At 37.7% G+C, this 20,699-nt stretch overlaps 1 protein-coding gene across 1 annotated transcript; it reads left to right on the forward strand.

Annotated features, from left to right (window-relative positions):
* The first annotated feature begins 5,313 nt into the window (after positions 1-5,313).
* LOC146163268 (uncharacterized) lies at positions 5,314-20,173 on the forward strand. Its single transcript, XM_083382217.1, has 5 exons — positions 5,314-5,668; positions 11,433-11,583; positions 13,062-13,232; positions 16,589-16,735; positions 17,528-20,173. Exons 1-5 carry the CDS (start codon positions 5,460-5,462, stop codon positions 18,230-18,232), a joined length of 1,383 nt encoding a protein of 460 aa, XP_083238343.1. The 5' UTR covers positions 5,314-5,459; the 3' UTR covers positions 18,233-20,173.
* Positions 20,174-20,699: the final 526 nt, after the last annotated feature.

Genomic DNA, 20,699 nt, shown 5'->3' on the forward strand with positions numbered 1-20,699 from the left:
GTCACGCGCTGGTGATCTAAGTTGTTGTTTTATTTGCTACTGTGTAGTTTTATTTCATATCGCGAAGATAGTTCTTTCATATTTTCATCTCTTAAGCTGTAATTTCATTCTTAACTCTTTCGAGAAACAATCGAGGTTATTACTATTATTATCGAACAAGTGTGCGCTTGTGACGTCGATCGCGTCATCTTTTTTTCTCGCTTAGCTTACTTTTTTTGTGTTGACGTCATGTAATTTGGCTTAATTTGACCGTGATTTCGTCCGTCCTTTTGATTTGAACCGTTGTGAATAATCTTGGCGTTTTGCAAATAGTAAAACATCTATTAATTGAACAAATATTTCCTGCTGTTTAGTTATATCCAGCAATATGGATTTTCGTTTTTATCTATTCAGCGCTACGTAAAATGTATATCAATGGTTAGGGTAAGTAAAAAAATAACTGTCATGCTTTTAAATGTGGTTTCCCTAACTTTTCATAAAATTAAAGAATTTTTATATTTTTAAACGTGCAACGGAAATTACTGCTGCTAGAAACATCCTTAAAACAGTGTTGATTTGGTTAAATGTTTTGGCTTTTATTTATTTACTTTTTCATTGGAGAGAAAACCGGGGTATTATTTTTTGTTCAATTCAAAAAGTGGGTGTGTTTTAAATTTTATTCAGTGTTGGTCTTGACGTTGACAAACTCGATTTACATGACAATTTTTGTCATAGCAAAAGCTCCTGTTATTTATCCGTTTTAAAACCACACTTTAAGTATTTCACCAGATTAGAACAAGTTATTACGATACAGGGGTCAACCAACTTTTTTCACAAAGTGCCAGACAGTACTGAAGACTCGATCGCGGGTCGAATAACTCTTAAAGATAAATGATTGCAGACCGGAAATAGAATTGTGTATTGACTTGATTATTAATATACGAAGCGAGCATATCAAACTTATTTATTGAAAAATAGGAAGTTTGTTTTAAGTTGTTGTTTGGTTTAAAATTGCATCAAAATATAGTTTAGATTTTTCGAGGACATAGCCTACGTCCCGTTATTAACGTTGGATTGACACTGTATTTCGGATTTTCTTCAAGGAAATACACCGCGTCAGGAACAATTAAGCTGGCGGGCCGATTCTGGTCCTGGACGAGCAGTTGTTACTGGCAAATTGTCTCAAAGGGGCGCTTTCGTGCAACTGTTGAAACAATGCTTTTGCAGATTCGTACAACAGCGGGGCGATATCGTATCTCCGTGTTTTTATGCATTCAAAATAATTCGCAGTAAGCACTTAATGTTTTTTGTGTGATCCTTGACACTCTCATGGTTTCCAATGAAAACACAGTATAGCCTGAACAAAAGTATTTAGGGCGGTGAAATTGTAAAAGTTAGAGACGTGGTGTGCGCGATTGCTAGATTCCTAAATTAAAGGTTTTGCAATGCAATATGTCCCTAACTACAGTACTCTCAATTCATTCCCTTAGAATTAACTAGTTCGTTAACTACTTTGCTATTTTTTTATTGCCTTGTATTACACGAGGCCTAGTTTTTAAGCCCATATACTCAACCTAATTCTAAGTGCAGCCCTACATGCGAAACCAATAAGCCTAGGTATGGTAAGCGGCTTATTTGGCAGAAGTACACCCCCTTAGCTAAAAACTTAAAGCCTGCTTGCATTTAAATCCTCAGCCGGAATTAATTCGACTACCCCCAAACGTCTCACGGATGTAGCTATCTATGCGTGTGTCACTATCATTGGTCTGCAATTTCATTGGGACAACTTGGAGTAGGTCGCCTGTACGTATACCAATTAAAGTTTTTATCAAAGCAGTTTGTAAAAAAAGTCAGATGCTTTGGCTCTAATCCAAGATTGTGTATCATGAAATCTTTTATGGAAAGTCATCCAGTGTCGTCTTGTAAGCTACACACGGATTTCAATTGTGTACGCTCGTGCATGCTACAGCTCGCCTTTGAATTTGCTGAATTTCAAACCACAACAGGCCAATTGACGGGGTCACACTGCGCACTGTGATGTCACACACGCTGGTGTGTGGTGCAGTTGTGGAGTTATAGTTATCTGTTTAGCGAACAATCTGTCGCTTGTTCGTCTCTAACCGCGCCACTTCCGTCTTCGCGCCCAGCGCTTTGTGACGCGTGTGTGCGCCATTATGACGTGTGTGTGCGTGCGCCCGACCGGCGTGACAGGAATCATATTGCAAGACATGCGACTGCCAGCCTGGTCACGTGACTACTGACAGTCTGTTGTTTGTTTTTAAAATGTTCGCGGCTAAATTTGATTTTGAGCTCGTTTAGGAGACCGAAAGTTTTACAAACCTAAAAATGGATTAGGTTTTTGCGGTTTGGGTTTCTAACTTTATCGCAATGTATTGGCTACTACGTTATGAAAGATTAATATAACTTTAATATACTTCTGACCTGATGAATATCGCACCCACTTTATGTCCTAACATAAAACTTCAGGAAAACAAAATTGGAGGCATGGGAAATAAATGGAAATGTAATTATCTACTTTTCGGTTAATAAAATTTCGGGAACGATTATTTTGAGTTCTATATTAAACCCTGTATTGACGCTGATGCGTATTGATCTACTCTGAAGATGTATTGAATGTGACGTAAAAGGCCTTTGAGCCAGCTATGTTTCAAAAACAAACAACCTAAATCGAATAAATGATAGCGAATAGTTATATGGAATACATTTATATAAGATATGCACTTGTGTAATACTTTTTTACCAGCAGACAACGATCAATAAATTTGTTTTCGTGTTGAATTAGATTTACAGAAATACCAAGAAATGCTGTCATTCCTAATGCTGATACACATTTCATTTACTATAGGCATAATAGCGAAATATCAATAAATGATACCGCAACTTTCACAACGCGAATATAACTTTACCATATATCCTATATGTTCTGAACGTCTATATTCCAAGAAATATATCTAAGGCGCTCATAAAGATCCACCAGTGACTCCGGTCATGTTTGCAAATCACATTATCGCGCCTCGAAAGCCGAAAACGCGACCGCCTTTAAACTTCGCCGCCACTCCCCCCGAAAAGGTGACGTAATCCTTCCGCAAGCACCCCCTGCGCACACGTCCACTACGCCGCGCAGGCCTCCCCTGTCTGTCGCGCACCCCCGCCTAAGCCAGGCGACATGCGACACTGAGGCGGATGTTAGGCCGGGGGTGGGGATTTCTTCTTGGAGCCAAAGTCAGACTGACTGTATAAAAGACGATTAAGTTCAAGTCGATTGGTATATTCAGTCAAGTCGGTTCAACTCGGTTATCGAATTAAAGAGTTTGTAGCATAGTTTTAATTTAAAAGTAGGCTATAGGTATTAAGGTACAGTTTATCTGACTGTATAAAAGACGAAGCAGTTAAAGTTGACTGGTATATTCAGTCAAGTCGGTTCAACTTGGTTATCAAAGCGAAGAGTTTGTGGCATAGTTCAAATTTGAAAGTATAGGTATTGATGTACAGTTTGTCTGTTTTGTATTCTAACATGCAAGGCTGTACATACGGTAAATTGCGTGGCACAGCAATACAAGTTTGTGGCATAATTTTAATTTAAAGGAAAAGTATAGATATTCGGTAAGTCTTCCTACGGACTGTATTAGGCTTTGTTATTCAAGTAATATGGTTATCAGCCGCAAATATTGTCCTGGACAGGCCACGTAAGCTTTACAGACTGCGCTGACACATCGCGGGTTAGATATTCTTGTGCGTTTTTCGCAGGCGGACTTTTCGAATAGCTTTCCGTCCTGCCTTAACGTCTGTTAAGCGGCAGAAAAGCAGCCGGTTAGGCTTGAGGATATTGGCTCCTTCCGATGATAAACCAAACGCTGACGCTAATACCGAATCGCGGCTTTCTAGGAGCCAATTGTACTTTGTTCGCCAATTCCATATGGAAATCCGTAGGCTGGTTTATTTGGTAAATGATTAAAGCTATTTTGATAGAGCAGTATTAAGCAATGTGCTACCTAAATGGGGTTCAGTCAAGTAATTAATTTTGACGTTGAAAGCTGGTAAAGTTTTATCAGAAACGTTCACAAAATGCTAACTACTTACATATGTCTTTTGATATTCATTCTACGTCTAACTACAACCTCCATCTATTATCCTAAGGTTTATTCGAAATGTTCACAAAATACTACCTAACCTTCTGTATGCGTTTGATATTCATTCTACTTCAAACTACAACCTACATCTATTATCTTAAGGTTAATTCCAAACGTTAAAAAAATTCTACATACTACAACCTGCGATCATTATCTTAAGATTGTTTAGAAGCGTTCACTTTACCCTACCTATTTGTGTTTGAGCTTTAAAATTGATTCTACGTCCAAGTATTGTTTTTCATCAATCATATTAGAACCATACGGCAAACGCTAATTGTATTGCATTTTTATTTGTTGTTAAGGTTATGGACTTTTTCAATTCGGGCTTTAAAGGACATCGGTTAAATTGGCAGGGTCAGTCATTCACGGCCCCCAAAAGTCGAAGGGAATAGTTTCCTTTGGCCTCAACATGTACAATACTACCCTCAACGGCTTCATTAAACATTAATATATTGAATAAGTCAATCTTCATGAAAATCATTATGCCAAATCTTATCCAAACCCTTCCCACTCAAATCCATTGTTTCATCACGAAGGGTGTTTGTTCTGAAACGCAAATGCGAGCAGGTCACGTGGGTTTGAGCAAGGCTACGACTTTTGATGTGTGTGAGAGTTAGGTCAGTGTTTCTCAGCCTTTTATGGCTAGCGGCGCCCCTCTGAAATAATGAATAGATTGCGGCACCCCTAAAATAGATTTTCGTAGGTAATTCACTAGAATGTCACAATAAACGGAACTGGAACAACACACGTCAACTCTTACACAACGTAGGACGTTATAATTCGATTTGTTTCACTCAAAAAAATTGTAGGCCTAAGAGTTGATCAAAAATCATATTCTTAAGGATTCTCAAATATCTCTCGGCACCCTTGAGCATTAGAAATCGCACCCCAGGGTGCCGCGCCACCCCGGTTGAGAACCACTGAGTTAGGTGTTTGATTGATTCAGTCGGCTCTTGCAGTTATGTTTGATATACTATTGGGTTATGGCTTGAATGTATACGCAGCCAGTAGCACTTGCCTTCTGTTCATGTCAGTGCTACTGGCTGCTGTGGCCTTTTTTCTCGCGTTTCCGTTATACCGGTCTGTAGTAGACTTCTAGCTTGTGAAGTCGCTTGCCCTGGCATATACTCAGATATACAGTTGGCTGTTGGGTTGCAAGAGCCCCCAGAGAAGCATTTGTATAACCGGCGCGTGTTTTTTGCTGTTTCGTCGAAAAGGAAGGAAACTAGAGACAATTTTGCTTTTTTCGTGTGTGTGCTTCGATTAACTGCTGTAAAAAACAAAGATTGCAAGAAAAACCTGAAGAATTTTACCTGCAAAAGTCAAGCCATGGCGTCCACAATGGCAATACCGCAGTTCTACAACTTTCCCGGGGCCATCCCAGGACCCCTACCCGGCCCCATGCCTGGACCCCTGCCCCACATTCCCATAACAACGGCGTACGGAGGACCCCATAGCAACGGAATCCCTACCTTTCAAAACATCCCGATTCAGATGCAAGTTCCAATTGTACCAGTGGGCGGAGGCTGCTACAATGAGTAAGTCGATTATTTGTGACTTATTTTTTATAAATGTATGTTTTAAATATATTTAGGAACTTCCCAATAAGGTGCAGAATCGACTGTTTTAAATTGCAATGACAGGCAAAGTATAGTGTTCACTGTTAGCGGTTGAATAATAAAAAGTGTATTGAGGTGACTTTGATTGCTCGTAGTTACTGGTTTACTCAATATTTAATATTTAATATAATAACTTTAAACTTTTTTCGAAAAGGTCAAAACGTTTCATAACTTTAAATCGGTAATGGTTAAACGTTTAAAGAAGATTTTACCACATTGGTAAAACGTTTGGAACACAATGCACGTTTTTTTAGTAATTTCAATAAGAATTCTAAATCCATTATATTTCCATCCATCGAATATAATGGGCTAATGGCTTAAGCGTTTTCATTGAAATTAGCAAAACGTTGCATATCAAATCCTAATCGGGAGGTCGTGGTAAAATAAAGTGATATAACGGCACCATTTAACGTGAAAGAGTGGTTGGTGTCTATTTGGCGTGTACCGTTACTTTTCCTTGAAACGCCGAAATGTAATCCTACAGCTTGACAAGCGAAACAAACTCCACAGTTAAATAAGTCGTAAATGCAAGAGTTGCCAATACCCGGCGTTTTGGTAATTTGTTATTGATATAGAACACACAAGTAAGTACATAACGAAAAATGTTATTTTTACTGTAGTAAAACTTAAAGCTTTAGATTTTTTTTGATAAATTAACCAAACTGTCGTTGGGTCAATTCACTTTGTTTAAAGTATTGTGAAATATCGGCGTTAGTGTTCTAATGGCTTTGATAATGTTTTACCCAGTGACATTGTGCCACGTGTACATTTCCCTGTTTAATGCAAATTACACGGGGATCCACCTTTCTCCAGTTTAATGTGAACTTATAGTCCAATACAAATTAAACAAGGTAAATGTGTCCCATGATACACAACGGACCGTTCTAATACTAAACTTTTAGTGATTTCAAAGTGCACTTTTTGACATTTTAAAGTAAACTGTTTTTTTTTTTTTTGTAACCAATATTTTAGTTTAAAACTGTTCGACTAAAGTTCAATAAAATTGTAAAATGAATTGCTTTTTTGCGTTTAAGTTAGATAAACCATCAACAAAAAAGATGACAAAAATCTAGTCGGCCCTCATTTTGCATATTTAAATGGCGTACAATCGAAATGGAAAATCGAGATTTTTATAAGTAAACTGGTTAAGGTGTAAAATCATATCGTAAAAAATACAGCTTTTTTGGTCATAGAAACTGGTCAAAACACGGCCTACTTTAACGTCACAGCTTTTGTCATAAGTTGCAGCATTAGCGTCGTCCATTGTTTTTGCCTTGTGCAATCTTTTGCGACACAAAGGCCGACGATGCTTATTCATTTTGCGCAATATCTCGCGACTGCCTGTATGACGATTTAGTGACGAATATCGGCAACGAAGAGGCTTCCACGCAAACGTTAAAAGACGCGCGTCGATTAGTTTTGCGTTAAGTCAAATACGACCTCCGGTCAATGCAGAACAGCTTACGTGTTGTAAGTGTTGACAATTTGGCAACTTTAAACCATAAAAGTAACTTTTGGGTATAGAAAAAAAAGGCAAACCAACTAATCCCGCCCGTAGAATTTGAAAAAATATTTTTAAAACTATTTAATCCTGCAAACTTATCGAATGTAATTAAAGTGATAATGATTGATTAATAAAAACAGACATTATCCCCTCATTAAAAGTTACACCTTAAGTATGTTAGTTTTGTATTGGATACATCTTTATTTGGGTCTTAAAAAAGTGTGCAAATTCCATGTTTCAGCTAAATTTTCTCTTTTTCTAAGCGATGCACACAATTAACTTTAGAAAATCCGTAAAGTACACTTGGCTAAACCTTTCAAACAATTAGAAAAAAACAGCCACAACCAGCAAAGTCATGACTTTGAAAGAGTGCGTGCCAATACAACATCAAGCAGCTAACTGCAGACAAATTTTTATCAGTAAAAAATGCAGACGAAAAGTGCACGTGGCAAATATTTTAAACATTTAATAAAAAAACAGCCAATACTGTCAAAGTTATGGCTATACTAGAGGACGTGGCAATACCGCATCGCCATAAGCTAGCTCCAGACAAAAAATTATCAGAAACTAATGCAGACGTAAAGTGTACGACTGCACGTGGCAAAAATCTTTAAACAATTAATCAAAAAAAACAGCCAATATTGTCAAAATCACGACTTTAAAAGAGGGCGTGCCAATACAGCATCCAAAGAAGGTATAGCAGCAGATGTTATCTGTCGCGCCGTACAAGCACGCTTCTATTGTCTTGGCCGGCGCCGCATCATCACCAACCTTTGGTAAGAAGGCAGGCAGGCGAACAGGCGAGCGAGCGGAGGGCTAAAGGCGGTCGTTCGATGATAGTAGGAGCTGCCTGCCTGTCTGCCTGCTTGCTTGGTGCTAAGTGCGGAAGTAGCAGACAGGAAGCCTGAAGGATAGTTTCCTCTTCGTTTCGACAGCAGCAGTGCTACTATAGCAGCAGTGCTAGGAGCTATAGGAGGCGCTCTCTATACGCAAGCGTTCATTTATTTTGGGCGCATAAGGACCGGCTTGACGTATGGAAGATGCGACGTTGTGTTTTGCCGCTTTTGCCGCTCGACGGCTTGATTTGGACAATGGTGGGGGAGAGGGGGGGGACCTATATTAGCCTGTGTTCTATTTATTTGAAGATAACGGTGCATTTGACTGAACAACAGTTACAGTCCCTACATTAATTCCGAATCAATTCTTAGGACAAACTTTTAGTTATACATACATACAAGTGCAATAAAACTGCTGATTTACAACCTTTTTTAGACTTTTGAAATAGCCTTACCCATGGGAAGAACATAATGGATTTCAATTCCCCCACATTTTTGTACTCCACGCCTTGCAATCCTTTCATGATTAAACAGCACTAGGAAACGAACTTTAAATTCTGAATTAAACGATCATTAAATATGTACACATATGAAAGACAGGACCTTCTTTTTGTCATTAGGAGGCCAAAGAAGGTTATTTTCTTTCCAAAACCTTAATTTTTTGACATATCAATTTAGGGTTGAAATGGCACAAATAAATGCACTTTAAATGTTCAAAAAGGCCTTTAAGCGGTTGCATTAGATAGTTTACCTCGACAAACTTATATTTTGTAAAAGCCTACGTTCTTTCCGACTGAAGCCATTGCACAACCACCTGAGTTTAAAATCACTGCCGAAAACCTTGTGAAAATATTGTCACTGTTTTTTTTTAATAGAAAATTAAACATTGCAAGGTACCTAGTTTTTAGCTTGCGCGTTTTGTAGCCGCATTTAAACGTACAGTTTACGGATGCGAAATTAACGTCACTATCCTACAAGGAGGTGGACATTATCATATTGTTCTGTTGTGCGTTTAGGCAGCAATGCTTAATTAGGCATAAGTAAATCGTGCAGATTTCCTTTAATTGTACATAAAAAAACAATTCTACCCATCAGTCATCACTAATCCTGTATAGTTTAATTTGTTATCTGTAGAAAACAACTCAGTACGCACCCATGTTGTCAATTGGTGCCCAAACAAACAATGTGCGCCTTTCAGCCGTTGAAATATTTTTAATTAATCAGAATACTTGTCTATTTGTATAGCTGTGAACCAAACAAAATTCACAGACAAAAATAGCCGTTTTTTGCAATTATTAGCAACGTAAAATTCATTAATTTAGCCTTCATTTCATAAATACATAAATACATATTCGCAATAATCGTTGTTATCCCGTGTTATCCATTTGTGCAAAAAGTTAGCGTAATTAATCTAAAAGATGTGAATTAAAACTGTTTCAAAACATTTTTTAAATCTTTCTATAAAATAGAATTAAAGAAATCCTAAAAAGGCTTCATCATAGGTTACTTAAATATGGCAGTTAAAAGAACAACATTTCCCATCTGTGGTTGGCTTCAGGAAATTTCTATTTTAAGGGCCACTGCTGTTTTTGACAAACTTAAAATAGCTTACGCGCTATCACCAAAGCGAAACTGCAATATAGGGAAGCATTGACATATCTGCTTCAATAGAGGACTGCGGACGAAATTCCATTTATATGTTTGACCAGTTGATGCGTTGTCTGACTCTTTGTAGCTAAATTAAGTACTACAAGACCTAACCTCAGCGTTGTTCTATTTATGTACTGCCTATTGGCGCGTCCTCTGTACGTTTTCCATGGAGCGTTCGACGAAAATCGTTATATAAGCAGCCAACGAAATTAAACGTTAATTGAAAAACGTATTTTGAGCGCAAAATTTTGGGACTGTGTATAGTCTTTCGACGTGTCTAATTAAATTTTCGCGCACAAGCAATAAATTTGTGCACGGGTGTTTCCATAAGCAGTAATAGCGCTTTGTTCAAAATCCGTTGGTTCTATTTTTTTGCATCTAAATGAAGTGCATAATTGGTGTTAGGCACATACAGTTAGGCAATATGAGACAGAAATTAAAATGTTGTTTACTCCGACTGCGCTGTGTTTTTGTCAAAACTCATACTATATGCTAATAAAAGCAGGGAGTCGAACCGTTTGACTTTTCCGGTTCAGGTTTGGTTCGGGTTCAAAGATTTTTCGGAATCCGGTTCAGCCCCGGTTTTGGTTTAAAGCAATTTAAAAGTTCCGGTTCAGCTCCGGTTCGGATACAATACAAGTTGCGTTAAATCTCAAAATGTGGGTCGATAAATATAGAGAATAATCTTTGAATTGAAAGTCATTTAATCTAAGTTACGTGACGTATGAAAAAAATAGCAACTCATTATTGAAATATCTAAAAATTAAAAAAAATCAACGTTTTATTTATTCAATATTCATATATTTTTCATAAAATTTCGAACATGGCGTAAGAGTTGTGACGTCATGCTGGAGCGAACCGCTTATATTTACAGGTTCGTGTTCGGTTCAGGTTCAGGTACTTTCAAAATTTTGGGTTCAGTTCCGGTTCGGCTCCTTAAAATCTTACAAAATCCGGTTCAGGTTCGGTTACGGTTCGGACAAAATTGACCCAAAACCGGTTCATAAAGTTCCGGTTCGGTTCCGGTTCGACTACCTGGATAAAAGTGATATTATGCTATTTGTAAAATTTTGTTTGTTTCCATTCTGATATTCCTGACAATTGGACTGCTTCGTAAAGCATTCAACCTAATTGAATGGTTAGGTCCATACCATTCGATCCAATCCTTCTAATGTTTCCTCTTATTAAAAATGATTAGTAACTCCTATTTTTGGAAACTTGTATTACTTACTTGTTTCTAAGCTGCAAAGTTTCGATTGTCTCTTATATCAGCAACTATGACGTCGTTAATCTTGATTGTTTTACTAAAGAACGTTTACATAATGTGGTACTGGCGTGTGCATTGAATTGATATCTATAAGTGCTCTTTGACCTGCGGCACACCGAGAAAAATGTAATATATTAGCGGCACACTTCCAACAAAATAGAAATAATATAACCTAATAAACGCTCCTAATACATGACAAATGTATAGGTGAATACCATAATATAATAAGTTTGATATAGGATAGAGTGCATTTTAACCTTGCGTTGTCAAGTTACACTTTAGATCTCTCTGGGCACTCTGATGTACCCCTGTACACGGTTTGAGAATTACTCATAAATATAATTTTGTAGTATAGGCTGCCATTTTCGGTCTGTATTACACACCATTCTAACCGTGTCTGTTTGTAACTCTGTGTGTCTGTCGCAGCGGCATGGAGGTGGTTTGGCACGGGGAGTTCAGTCGTCTCTTCAGCAGCTTTTACCCCCCGCACGTCTGGTACCTCACCATCACCAACTCGGCGCCTCCCCTCAAATGGAAGTTTCACCGGGACAGCGCTAAAGTCCGCTTCTGCTGCCAGGTAAGCGACTGATTTATATGGTTTTCATTTCTTATAGTTTTGAGGCGTGCAAAAATAAGTGATAACTGTCTGCTGTAGCCATACAGAGGTAGACCATATTTTGAGAGAATGTTGGAGAAATTTAGAAGCCATGATATGTGTTAATACCTGTAAGAGTCCATTCATAGATTTTTTTCTTTTTTTTATGCAATTAAATGATGTAGTTGAATAAATTTAGGCTGTCTGATAGCGCTTGACAAACCCATTTTTTATTTCTTACGTTAACCTATTTGCGTATGTATAAACAACGCTATATATAATTTTATCTTTTTCGCAATGCATGGTGTTTTCAAAATAATGCTAAATGTCTTTGTCTGACTTTATTTAGTAGCTTTTGTGTGGATCTTCTTACATATTATAACAAATAAAACACGTTAAGGCGTACCTACCTACAGTAGGGCGTACCTACCTACGATATACATCACATAATACAGGCAACGGCGCGACTTATATTATGACTCGTTACACGACATAGACTAGCGTTGCGGACATGCTGCTTGCAGTCATCGGACATACATTGTTTTTTTTCAAGGGTTTTTTAAACTATCTATATGTATTAATTTTCGCTTTTTACTCCAATTTTATCAGACGCCTTGTTTCAAACTTGGTCCTTTGCTGTCCCATAGCAATACATGTATTTTTGTTAATTTTAAATAACATTAAAACAGTAGTATTTACTTCGACTATTTAAATTATTAGGAGTCGTTCAAGCATTTGTTTTCGTAGCCTTAAATGTCTCACATATTTTTTTGTTATTTTGCTTAACTAATGTTGAGTTGTTTATTGGGCCACGTATTTTATAAGCGGCCACAAAATATCGGGCTCGATTCGAGATTTTTGTAAATAATTGCGTATTTTGCTAGCCGCTATGAGACTCTTTACAATTTGTAAGAATTCCTGTGTTACATAAAAAGGTGTAGGGTTGTTTATGTCATCATTGTTTGATTATATAATGCTTTTAATAGCAGCAAAGGACAATATGCTTTTACCTACACACTTTACAAGAAGCCCTTGTCTCCCGCATTGAACTTATAGAGGCGTTTAACAGCACACTTTTAATGAATTGTGTGTTTTAATAACTGTTGTAGAACTGTCCAATTTTACCAATTTTCCTTTTTATTAATAAGGGCAAAAAATATGTGTTTTTGACCCCACATGTATTCAACAATTGTGTTGTTCATTGCACTACTTCAACATATGAATTCTTAAAAAAAAACGCAAACAAAAAAATACTTTCGCAGTTTTTAAGGAATTGTCTATTTGATTTACACCCATTCAGCCAAATTAGCCTATCTGACCTGAATTGCTAGTTGCTGTTTTTGATCAGGATTAAGGTTGGCATTTATCTTGCAAGGGTCGAAGTGATTCTATTATCACATGTTCAGTGTAACTACCAACAGTAGTACAAGAATACAATTGTAACACCCTATCCCCTCTAGGACTGTGGCAACGGGTGGACATCTATGAAGGGACGAGTGACCTTCTGGTTTCACCTTGATTACGCCACCAACAGCGGTTACGTTCAGTTCAAGCTTTACGGTCAGCAGTGCAAGAAGTGCAATTCTGGAAAGTTCGAATACGTAATGTGGTACCCGGAAGAGGTATCAAAAGTAAGTAAACAGAGAAACAGTTTTATTAACTACATTTTTTTAGAATATTCAGGGTTAATCACTTTTATTATTTGTAGTTGATTTTCATACAAAACCACATCGTTTGTAATAAGCATAGCTTGGTTAAAATTTGCTAAATTATTGGAATGGTTTTTGGTAGGAAAAGCGTTTCAAAAATGGCGCAACTGTTCGGCGAAAAAAAAAGAAAATGGTACTACGTGGAAATCAAACATTGCTGTAAAGTTTACTGCGCAAAAAAACTACAAAAAGTTTAAAACTACTGCTGGAAAGAAACTTAAAACACTATGTGATAATTATAATGCGCTTCCTGCATAAAACTATATAGTTAACAGTGTTTTCCTAAACAATTTATGTGTGGATGCGGGGGTGTTTAAATATCCAAACCAAGCAAAAAACGCTGGCCATCGAGCAAATAGCTTCGAGCCTCCAGCAGTCCATATGCTTCCTGCCAATAAGTTCATTCGGGACTTATATGCGCTGCTCTTTGCATGAGAATTTCTCGCCGATTCGCCTGCTCACTGCACGTTCTAGTCCCGGCATCCGCAAAAGGCCTCTATTCAAACGCTCTGCCGCTCCGACCGGGCGTGTTCGCAAAACTGAAACAACAAAATCTCGCAAAAACTGGGAACTCGTTCGCTTCCCAACCTCTCTACTGTATATGTCGGTTCGGTCGGGTTTATTCGCTGCTAAAGCCAGAAACACCCCCATACGCTACTGTGACTTAATTTAATTTAAAAAGTGATTTTTACAGTAAAGTTACCCGATAGTTGACAATTTATTCCTATACAGGTTCCCTGATATTTTGGATACCAATTATTGCGCTTCGATACGAAATGACGTCATTACTATGCTCGAACCAATAAAAATAGAAAAAATTAAAGCTTTAGAATCTTATTTTTTCGAATTATAAGGACGGCCTGCTTTAGCTTTAAGTTATTCAGTTACTCCACCTGTTAAGCATATACTTTTATTTAACTTTTCACATTATAATCGCTGCGTTGTATCGCAAATCCTGCCTGAAATTTTTGTATAGTTTTGGTATCGGATCGGCACCGATACCACCCTAGTATCGGACGAGAACCGATACTAACACTTGGAATCGGGTATCGACACCGATCCGATATTATCGGATATCCACATTTTACACTCGAAGGGGATATTTGTCCTTGTCTCTTGCGTTAAACCCTATAACTGTGACTGTAAAACTCTTTTTTGTCAAATATTGTAGGACACATTTAAATAAAAAAAAAGCTAAATTTAAAATTAAGAGCACAATAAACAATCTAACATTCAAATCTCTACTTAACCAACAATACAGTATAGGCTCTCAAGAATATTTGTTATATTTTTGAGATCCAATAAGAAGGGTGTACTCCAGGTAACGTAGTTTAACACTTAAACGTAGGATGTGGTGTCGAAAAAACGTTTAAAAAACCTATACAAAGGGAAAACCAACGAAAAACACTTAAAAAAGTACAATTATTTATATCATTTTGGACAATCAGCTCCGAATGATAACAATTGCGTTTCACCTTTTATAAGTGAGGTGTTACGTGTTCATCAACACTTAAACACCTAAATTAATTAATTGCCATAAGCCAAATCTTAGAGTTCATTAAGTGATTTTAGGATGTGATAAATAGGGTTTTAGATTTCGCGTTTCAGCTTTCGTTTGCCAAATATGTTCTTCAGTTACATAATATCATATTTGATGATGCAAAGTTTTCCGTATTGTTGTGTGTAAAATTCCTGAATTTCCTGCTTCAGTTCGCCTCGTTTCAAACTTGACATGAGGTTTGAATTGATTTCAGTCACATTAACGATTATGATACAAGTGCGAATCGAAACGAAAAAACTTGATGTCATTTTACCCGACCTATTTGGATTTGTCATTCATTTCCAAGCTCTATTACAGATCCTTGCATATAGTGTACCCCAGATCGGTTACTTTCGTTACATTCAGGCGTAATGCTCCCCAATTGGACTAGAAGTATTTTTGCGGGCTGCACAATCCGATTACATTCAACAAACCAGTGACAATACTTAACCTTAAATGCCGCAACCCGCAATTGACCTGTTCGATATATTTTGCAAACCGTATAGTTGAACGAATTTTTTTAACAAATCAATTCGACTGGTTCACATTTTAATGCACGGCGCGTTACCGGTGTATAGTTCGGCAAATACGCCGCTGCTGACTGGGACCTTGTTTTAACCAGGCTGTTTCCTGTCAAAACAACAAGCGCGATTTTCCGTGGGACAAACACCGTTTGTTTCCCAGCAATGTTCCGTCACAGACAGCCACGCACCTTTTGTTTACGATTAAAAATCCGCAGCTGTACACTGGGTCTGCCGTTAGGGTTTCAATCGGTTTCATGAATTTAAAACCAAGCCATTTTTCGCTGTTGCAAACTTATGTAGAACAAAGGACAATTTGTAATGAATGATTTGCACAGTGTTGTGGTTTAATTGCGCGCTGAAAGATTAATTAATTATAGATAACAGTCTTTTTTGTGGTAATATCGGCGTCGTTTGCTGACTTTCTGCAGACGCGCAATTATAGGCTGATTAAGTGACTTGTAAAGGGAAAAGGAAATTGACGAAAACGATCGATCATCATTTTGAAAGTAAACAGATACACAAGTTCCCGTTTGGTGTAACAAAGACAATTGTCAAGTTCCTATTTATATGTAATGAAATTAACTCAACGTAAGCGGTGTTAGCAATAGTACGTTTTCTGTTTGCACTTTAAACCTTTTGACATGGCTGCTAATTAGACTGCCATAATATAAAACAACAAACATTGTAAAATAAAACATTAAACCAGTGTGTTGTAACATCATAATAGATAGGTAATAACTAGTCTTTTGTAGCCCCTTGTCTGATGTCACCGTTTTGCACAACTCATAACAACCCATCATATTTATCTTTCTTTTGTGATAAGTTTGTTTTAATTGACGTCGGTTCTCATATAGTCGTAAATTTAAGCAGGAATCGTATCTTAAACTTGATTAATTCTTATCACCAAAACAAACTTCAAAATAACGGCAAAGTCAATGTTTATGAAGCATTTGTGCAACCTATAATGCATTTGTTTTTGTGATATGTTGAAGTTATAATAAGGACAACTTATAGTTATAAATTCCATCGGATAATGTTTAACATATGGGCCATAATAGAAATAAAAGTTTGATTTCTCAGACCCTAAACGTTAAACCCAGACCCTAAACGTTAAATGTATAATAAAAGTAACTGGATGAAAAATGAAATGAAAACTCCATCTGCTGCTAAATCACCAAGTTGTTCAAACGCTTTTAACGCCTATTTTTCTTAAGGTGATGTGCAACGTGTACAACAAGGTGGGCCAGACCTACTACGGCTTCCTTCAACCACCGATTCGTATTGACAGGCGTCCAGGCCGACCCAGGAACCAGCATAACTCGGACCTATGCCAGGCGTGCAGAGACGGCGAATGCGATCAGGTAAGCAGCTATATATATAAATAAATGCAACTGAAACATTCATATACAATAATCCAACAAAACCTCTAGCCATTACGCTCCAAAATTATATTTTTTGCGTTTACAATAAAAAGTAAAATTCTTATTTCTCCACAACGTCAAATATATTTTAGTGCAGTTACTGGCGATCCTTGGTTGATCAAAATGTTCTAACGTAAAAAACTGTTTTTTGGGTTGAGTATAAAATTCCCGTGCTATAAGAGGAGACTGGAATAACAGTAAACAAAGCTAATGGAAGTTCGTAAACCTGATGGTTCTGTGTCTCTGTTTTGCTGGAGTTTGCTGGGTGCTTCGTTCCGTCAATACTTCTTATCAATTCGTTAACTCGCCTGAAAATTATAACGTATACCAGTAGACTCATTAACACTCAACGCGGATGTGATAAGAGAGGATCCCTTTAAGCTAAAACACTTGGCGATAGATTATTGATTATGCCATCATAAATGTAAACTATAAGTGAAGATAAAACCGATCTTCTTTTTTGTGATTCAAATTGATTCATGTTTACTTCGTTTTACTGTGGCATGAGGATTTCAGCGTTCAAAAAATGGAAAACCATGTCACTTTTATCGAATTCCCTGGCTTTAATGTTTTTATTAAAATTCCTTCGAACACCCGTTTATTATGTTTCCGAGTCCTATTGTCATTAATAGAATTGCACTCTCTTTTCATAACAAAATACATTCTTACCTTATCCTTGCATCTCTTTCCAAATTAAACTGCATTCTCACATATTCAACTTTCGTATTCCAGGCTCGGCCCATCAAGTCCCTCTACAACCTTACCGGAATGATCCAGGCTCCACTGGCCATCCCTGCGCCACCGGTTCCAGACAGCGTCGACTCCATCGCCACCAGCGGTTCCAGTCCCATCCCCGGTCCTGTGGTCAGTTTCAGCAGCAGTCCAGTTCCACAGGAGGTCGTAGTCAATTCGTCTTCATCGTCGTCTCCGCCGCCAGAGCCAGTCTCAAGCCGCAACATTATTACGTCACCAATTACCCTAACCGGGGGGGTACAGCCGATCCTGACCTACTCGATCATGAGCGCGCCCCCCAAGACCGCCACCGTGACCTCCACCCCCCACTTTATCACCCCTAATCACCCCCCACAGCCCCCGCCCCCAAACGGCCACTTTGTCTATCATTCGAGCGGTTTTCCGCTGATTAACGGAGCGATTCCGGGTTTTCCGCCGCCATCAATGCTCAAACCGCCGTCAGTGGCACCCGCCAACCTGCCACTGGCACCCGCCACCCTGTCACTAGCACCTGTCACGCTGCCAGCCAAGCAGCTTGAAGACGAAGCCGATGACATCAAAGTTGTGATAAACAAGACATCCGAGCTGCGATTAAGCGACAAAAAGGTGGAACCCGAGTCCGCGCTTTCCGGGAAAAAGCCGGAATCGCTTCCGCAAAATGCGGAACAGGTGAACGGTGCTGTTCCGCATGAGCTTCCAGCTTAAGACTCCGCTTTTCACCGGCCTGTGAATGGCAAACCAGCTTGGAATGACATTATCGCTTTCGTTTGCTTCAACTAGTTGGGTTTAATACAGCCTGAATCGAATTCTGAGTGATCCTGAACGCAGGAACATAAACTATTTTAATTGATACCAGCAAAATCTATTATGCAATTATTTAGGTGAATCAACATTTCAGTGTTTTTCATCTGTTTTTGATCACACTGAGCTTAAGAGTTATTTTGGGAAGTTTCTATTTTAAAATATTCGAAAGCCTCTTTTTTAAATATTCTTATGAAATTGCCTGAATAACCTTTGCTGACGCTTAGTGGTCGACATTTTACCAAGTGTTCACGACTTTCAAGTGATTTTCTCCCCAAAAAACAACCCTTACCCCCCTGGTAGGACATTTTGCCGCTTTTTTGTTTATTTTTAAACATGACTTCCCTCCTCGGCTTGTCGCCTGCGCCGCAGCGCCCCCAAGCGGGCGAAACTTGCTTTTTTACCGTCGAATAATAATCGGAATTTTCTATGCTCCCCTGAAACAGGTGCTAAAGCTCACACTTTTGGGAAAATCCCTAGCCATCCTATATAGCAAGTATATCTTTGCCCTTATTGCAGCTATAGTCCGGCTTGAAAAGCGCAAACCGGCGTTAACCCTGTGAAATACATAGTACAAGGCCCACTGCGAATTTGTCAAAAAACTTGTTTGATTAAAACGAAACTTATCGTGCTCTTTGAATGTTTCTTGTCGATATTATACCGCCCGTATTGTGCTGTTAAGCTTGCCCTTTTAATTTCTTATGAATCATGTTTTTGGTTAAACGCCTAATAACAATACCTTGTTTAAACCCTCTTACGCCACCTTGCAGGTTGTTGAGTTGGTTAACTTCCAACGCGAGATGACGGCAAAGAGACTGCAAAGCGACCGACAAACTTCTGTCGCGTTTTCCGTTTTTGATCGTGTTCGTAAAACTTTTGGTTTTAAATAGTGGAAAAAACTATTATATATATTTTCTTGTTTTTAGAGTTACTATTATAGATATCTAAAATAGTTTAAGCTTGTTGTTTTATTAAAAATAAAATCTAATTATGTGTTTCTTTTACAATATTGTACCGTTTTTCCTTGTCGTTGTGTGTTATGTTGTATATATGTTTTTAGTGTTGCTTTTCAACGTGTTGTTCAACATTTTCCCGCGGAAAAAACATTTTTAATTCGCAAAAGATTATAAAAATTATCCCAAATAGTATTTTAATCACAAGGATCATCAAACTTATTACCCAAATAGTGTTTTAATGAAGAATATTTTGTCTAAAACGTTCTTAAGTTTTTAGCTGTCCAAGCCTAACCAAAAGCATTTACAGCGTGCCTTTCTATTTACCCGTGTGTTTTTGTTGTGGTTATTATTGTTGTTTGTTTTTTTGTGTGTGTGCTGTGTGCGTGTGTGTGTTTTTATTTTCCTTTTTCAGCCCGACCACCAAATGTTCTTCAATTGTTGCGTCACACCGAAGCGTGGACCAAACAATTTTGTTTTTATTCTATTTCTATTGAATTGTGTCTGTGACGAAATACCTTCCCTTGTTGTTGAAGCGTGTTACGTCATAATCGACATATTCAAAGCCAGTTCGATTTCAAGTTCCCTCCAAATCGTTGCTGCCCCCTATTTAACTTTTTTTGCCACGGGGCGTTTAGCATCTGTAAATATCCTTGTCTGTATATATTTGATGTTTGCATTTCTATTTCCTATTGAAACAACAACAAAAAAGTTAGCTGATTTAATAACAGCCCAGCAGGGCACATACTTTTTGCGGTACCGATCATTTACCTGACAACATAAATGCACATACAATCTTGTACTGACAGCTAAATTTTTCGAACAATAAAACTTCTTTTGGCTTGAAATTTTCTGTTCTTCAGTGTAGGTCGTTTTGTAGCGTTGGCAGAAAGTCTAAATAATTCATTCATAGTGCAGTAAATATATTATCATTAAGCATACTTTTGCACCTCATTGTTTGTGCATTATTTTGTATGCTTAGTTTTTCTGAGCTAATTGAAATGTTAGAAAAAACGTATTGATTTAAAAATAAAACTTGCAGTCTTGTTGACAAATGGTAAAACATTATATTTTATAACACAAGTTAATGGTCCATATTTTTATACAAGGCTACCGAACAGTTTGCAAACGTACATTGCAGTTAAAATTAATTGATGCCTACAGCTTTGAAAAGCGCTAAAAACAAATCCAAAAGCGTGGAATCAATTATTACTTAATTACTTCATTCGCATTACTAGTTGAGGCTGTAAGTAAAGCTTCTCAAATACTTAATAGTAAAATTTGAACTATAGGGAGTGATTGGTGCTTTATGGTTTTTAAAGCTTTTAAACTTTGTTAGATGGTTACATGTTAAGAATTCAGCTTAATTGGGCTAATATCAATGAAAGTATACTGCCTTAAAAGTTGGATATTATCTT

This window comes from Ascidiella aspersa, chromosome 2 (genome assembly GCF_963924565.1).
Source record: "Ascidiella aspersa chromosome 2, kaAscAspe10.2, whole genome shotgun sequence".
NCBI lineage: Eukaryota > Metazoa > Chordata > Ascidiacea > Phlebobranchia > Ascidiidae > Ascidiella > Ascidiella aspersa.

Bases quoted from the DNA above. Each gene is read 5' to 3' on its own strand.
- LOC146163268 (XM_083382217.1), top strand. From the start codon at position 5,460: ATGGCGTCCACAATGGCAATACCGCAGTTCTACAACTTTCCCGGGGCC. The intron at 11,584-13,061 runs GTAAGCGACTGA...TATCCCCTCTAG, and splicing joins AAGTCCGCTTCTGCTGCCAG to GACTGTGGCAACGGGTGGAC. The intron at 13,233-16,588 runs GTAAGTAAACAG...ATTTTTCTTAAG, and splicing joins ACCCGGAAGAGGTATCAAAA to GTGATGTGCAACGTGTACAA.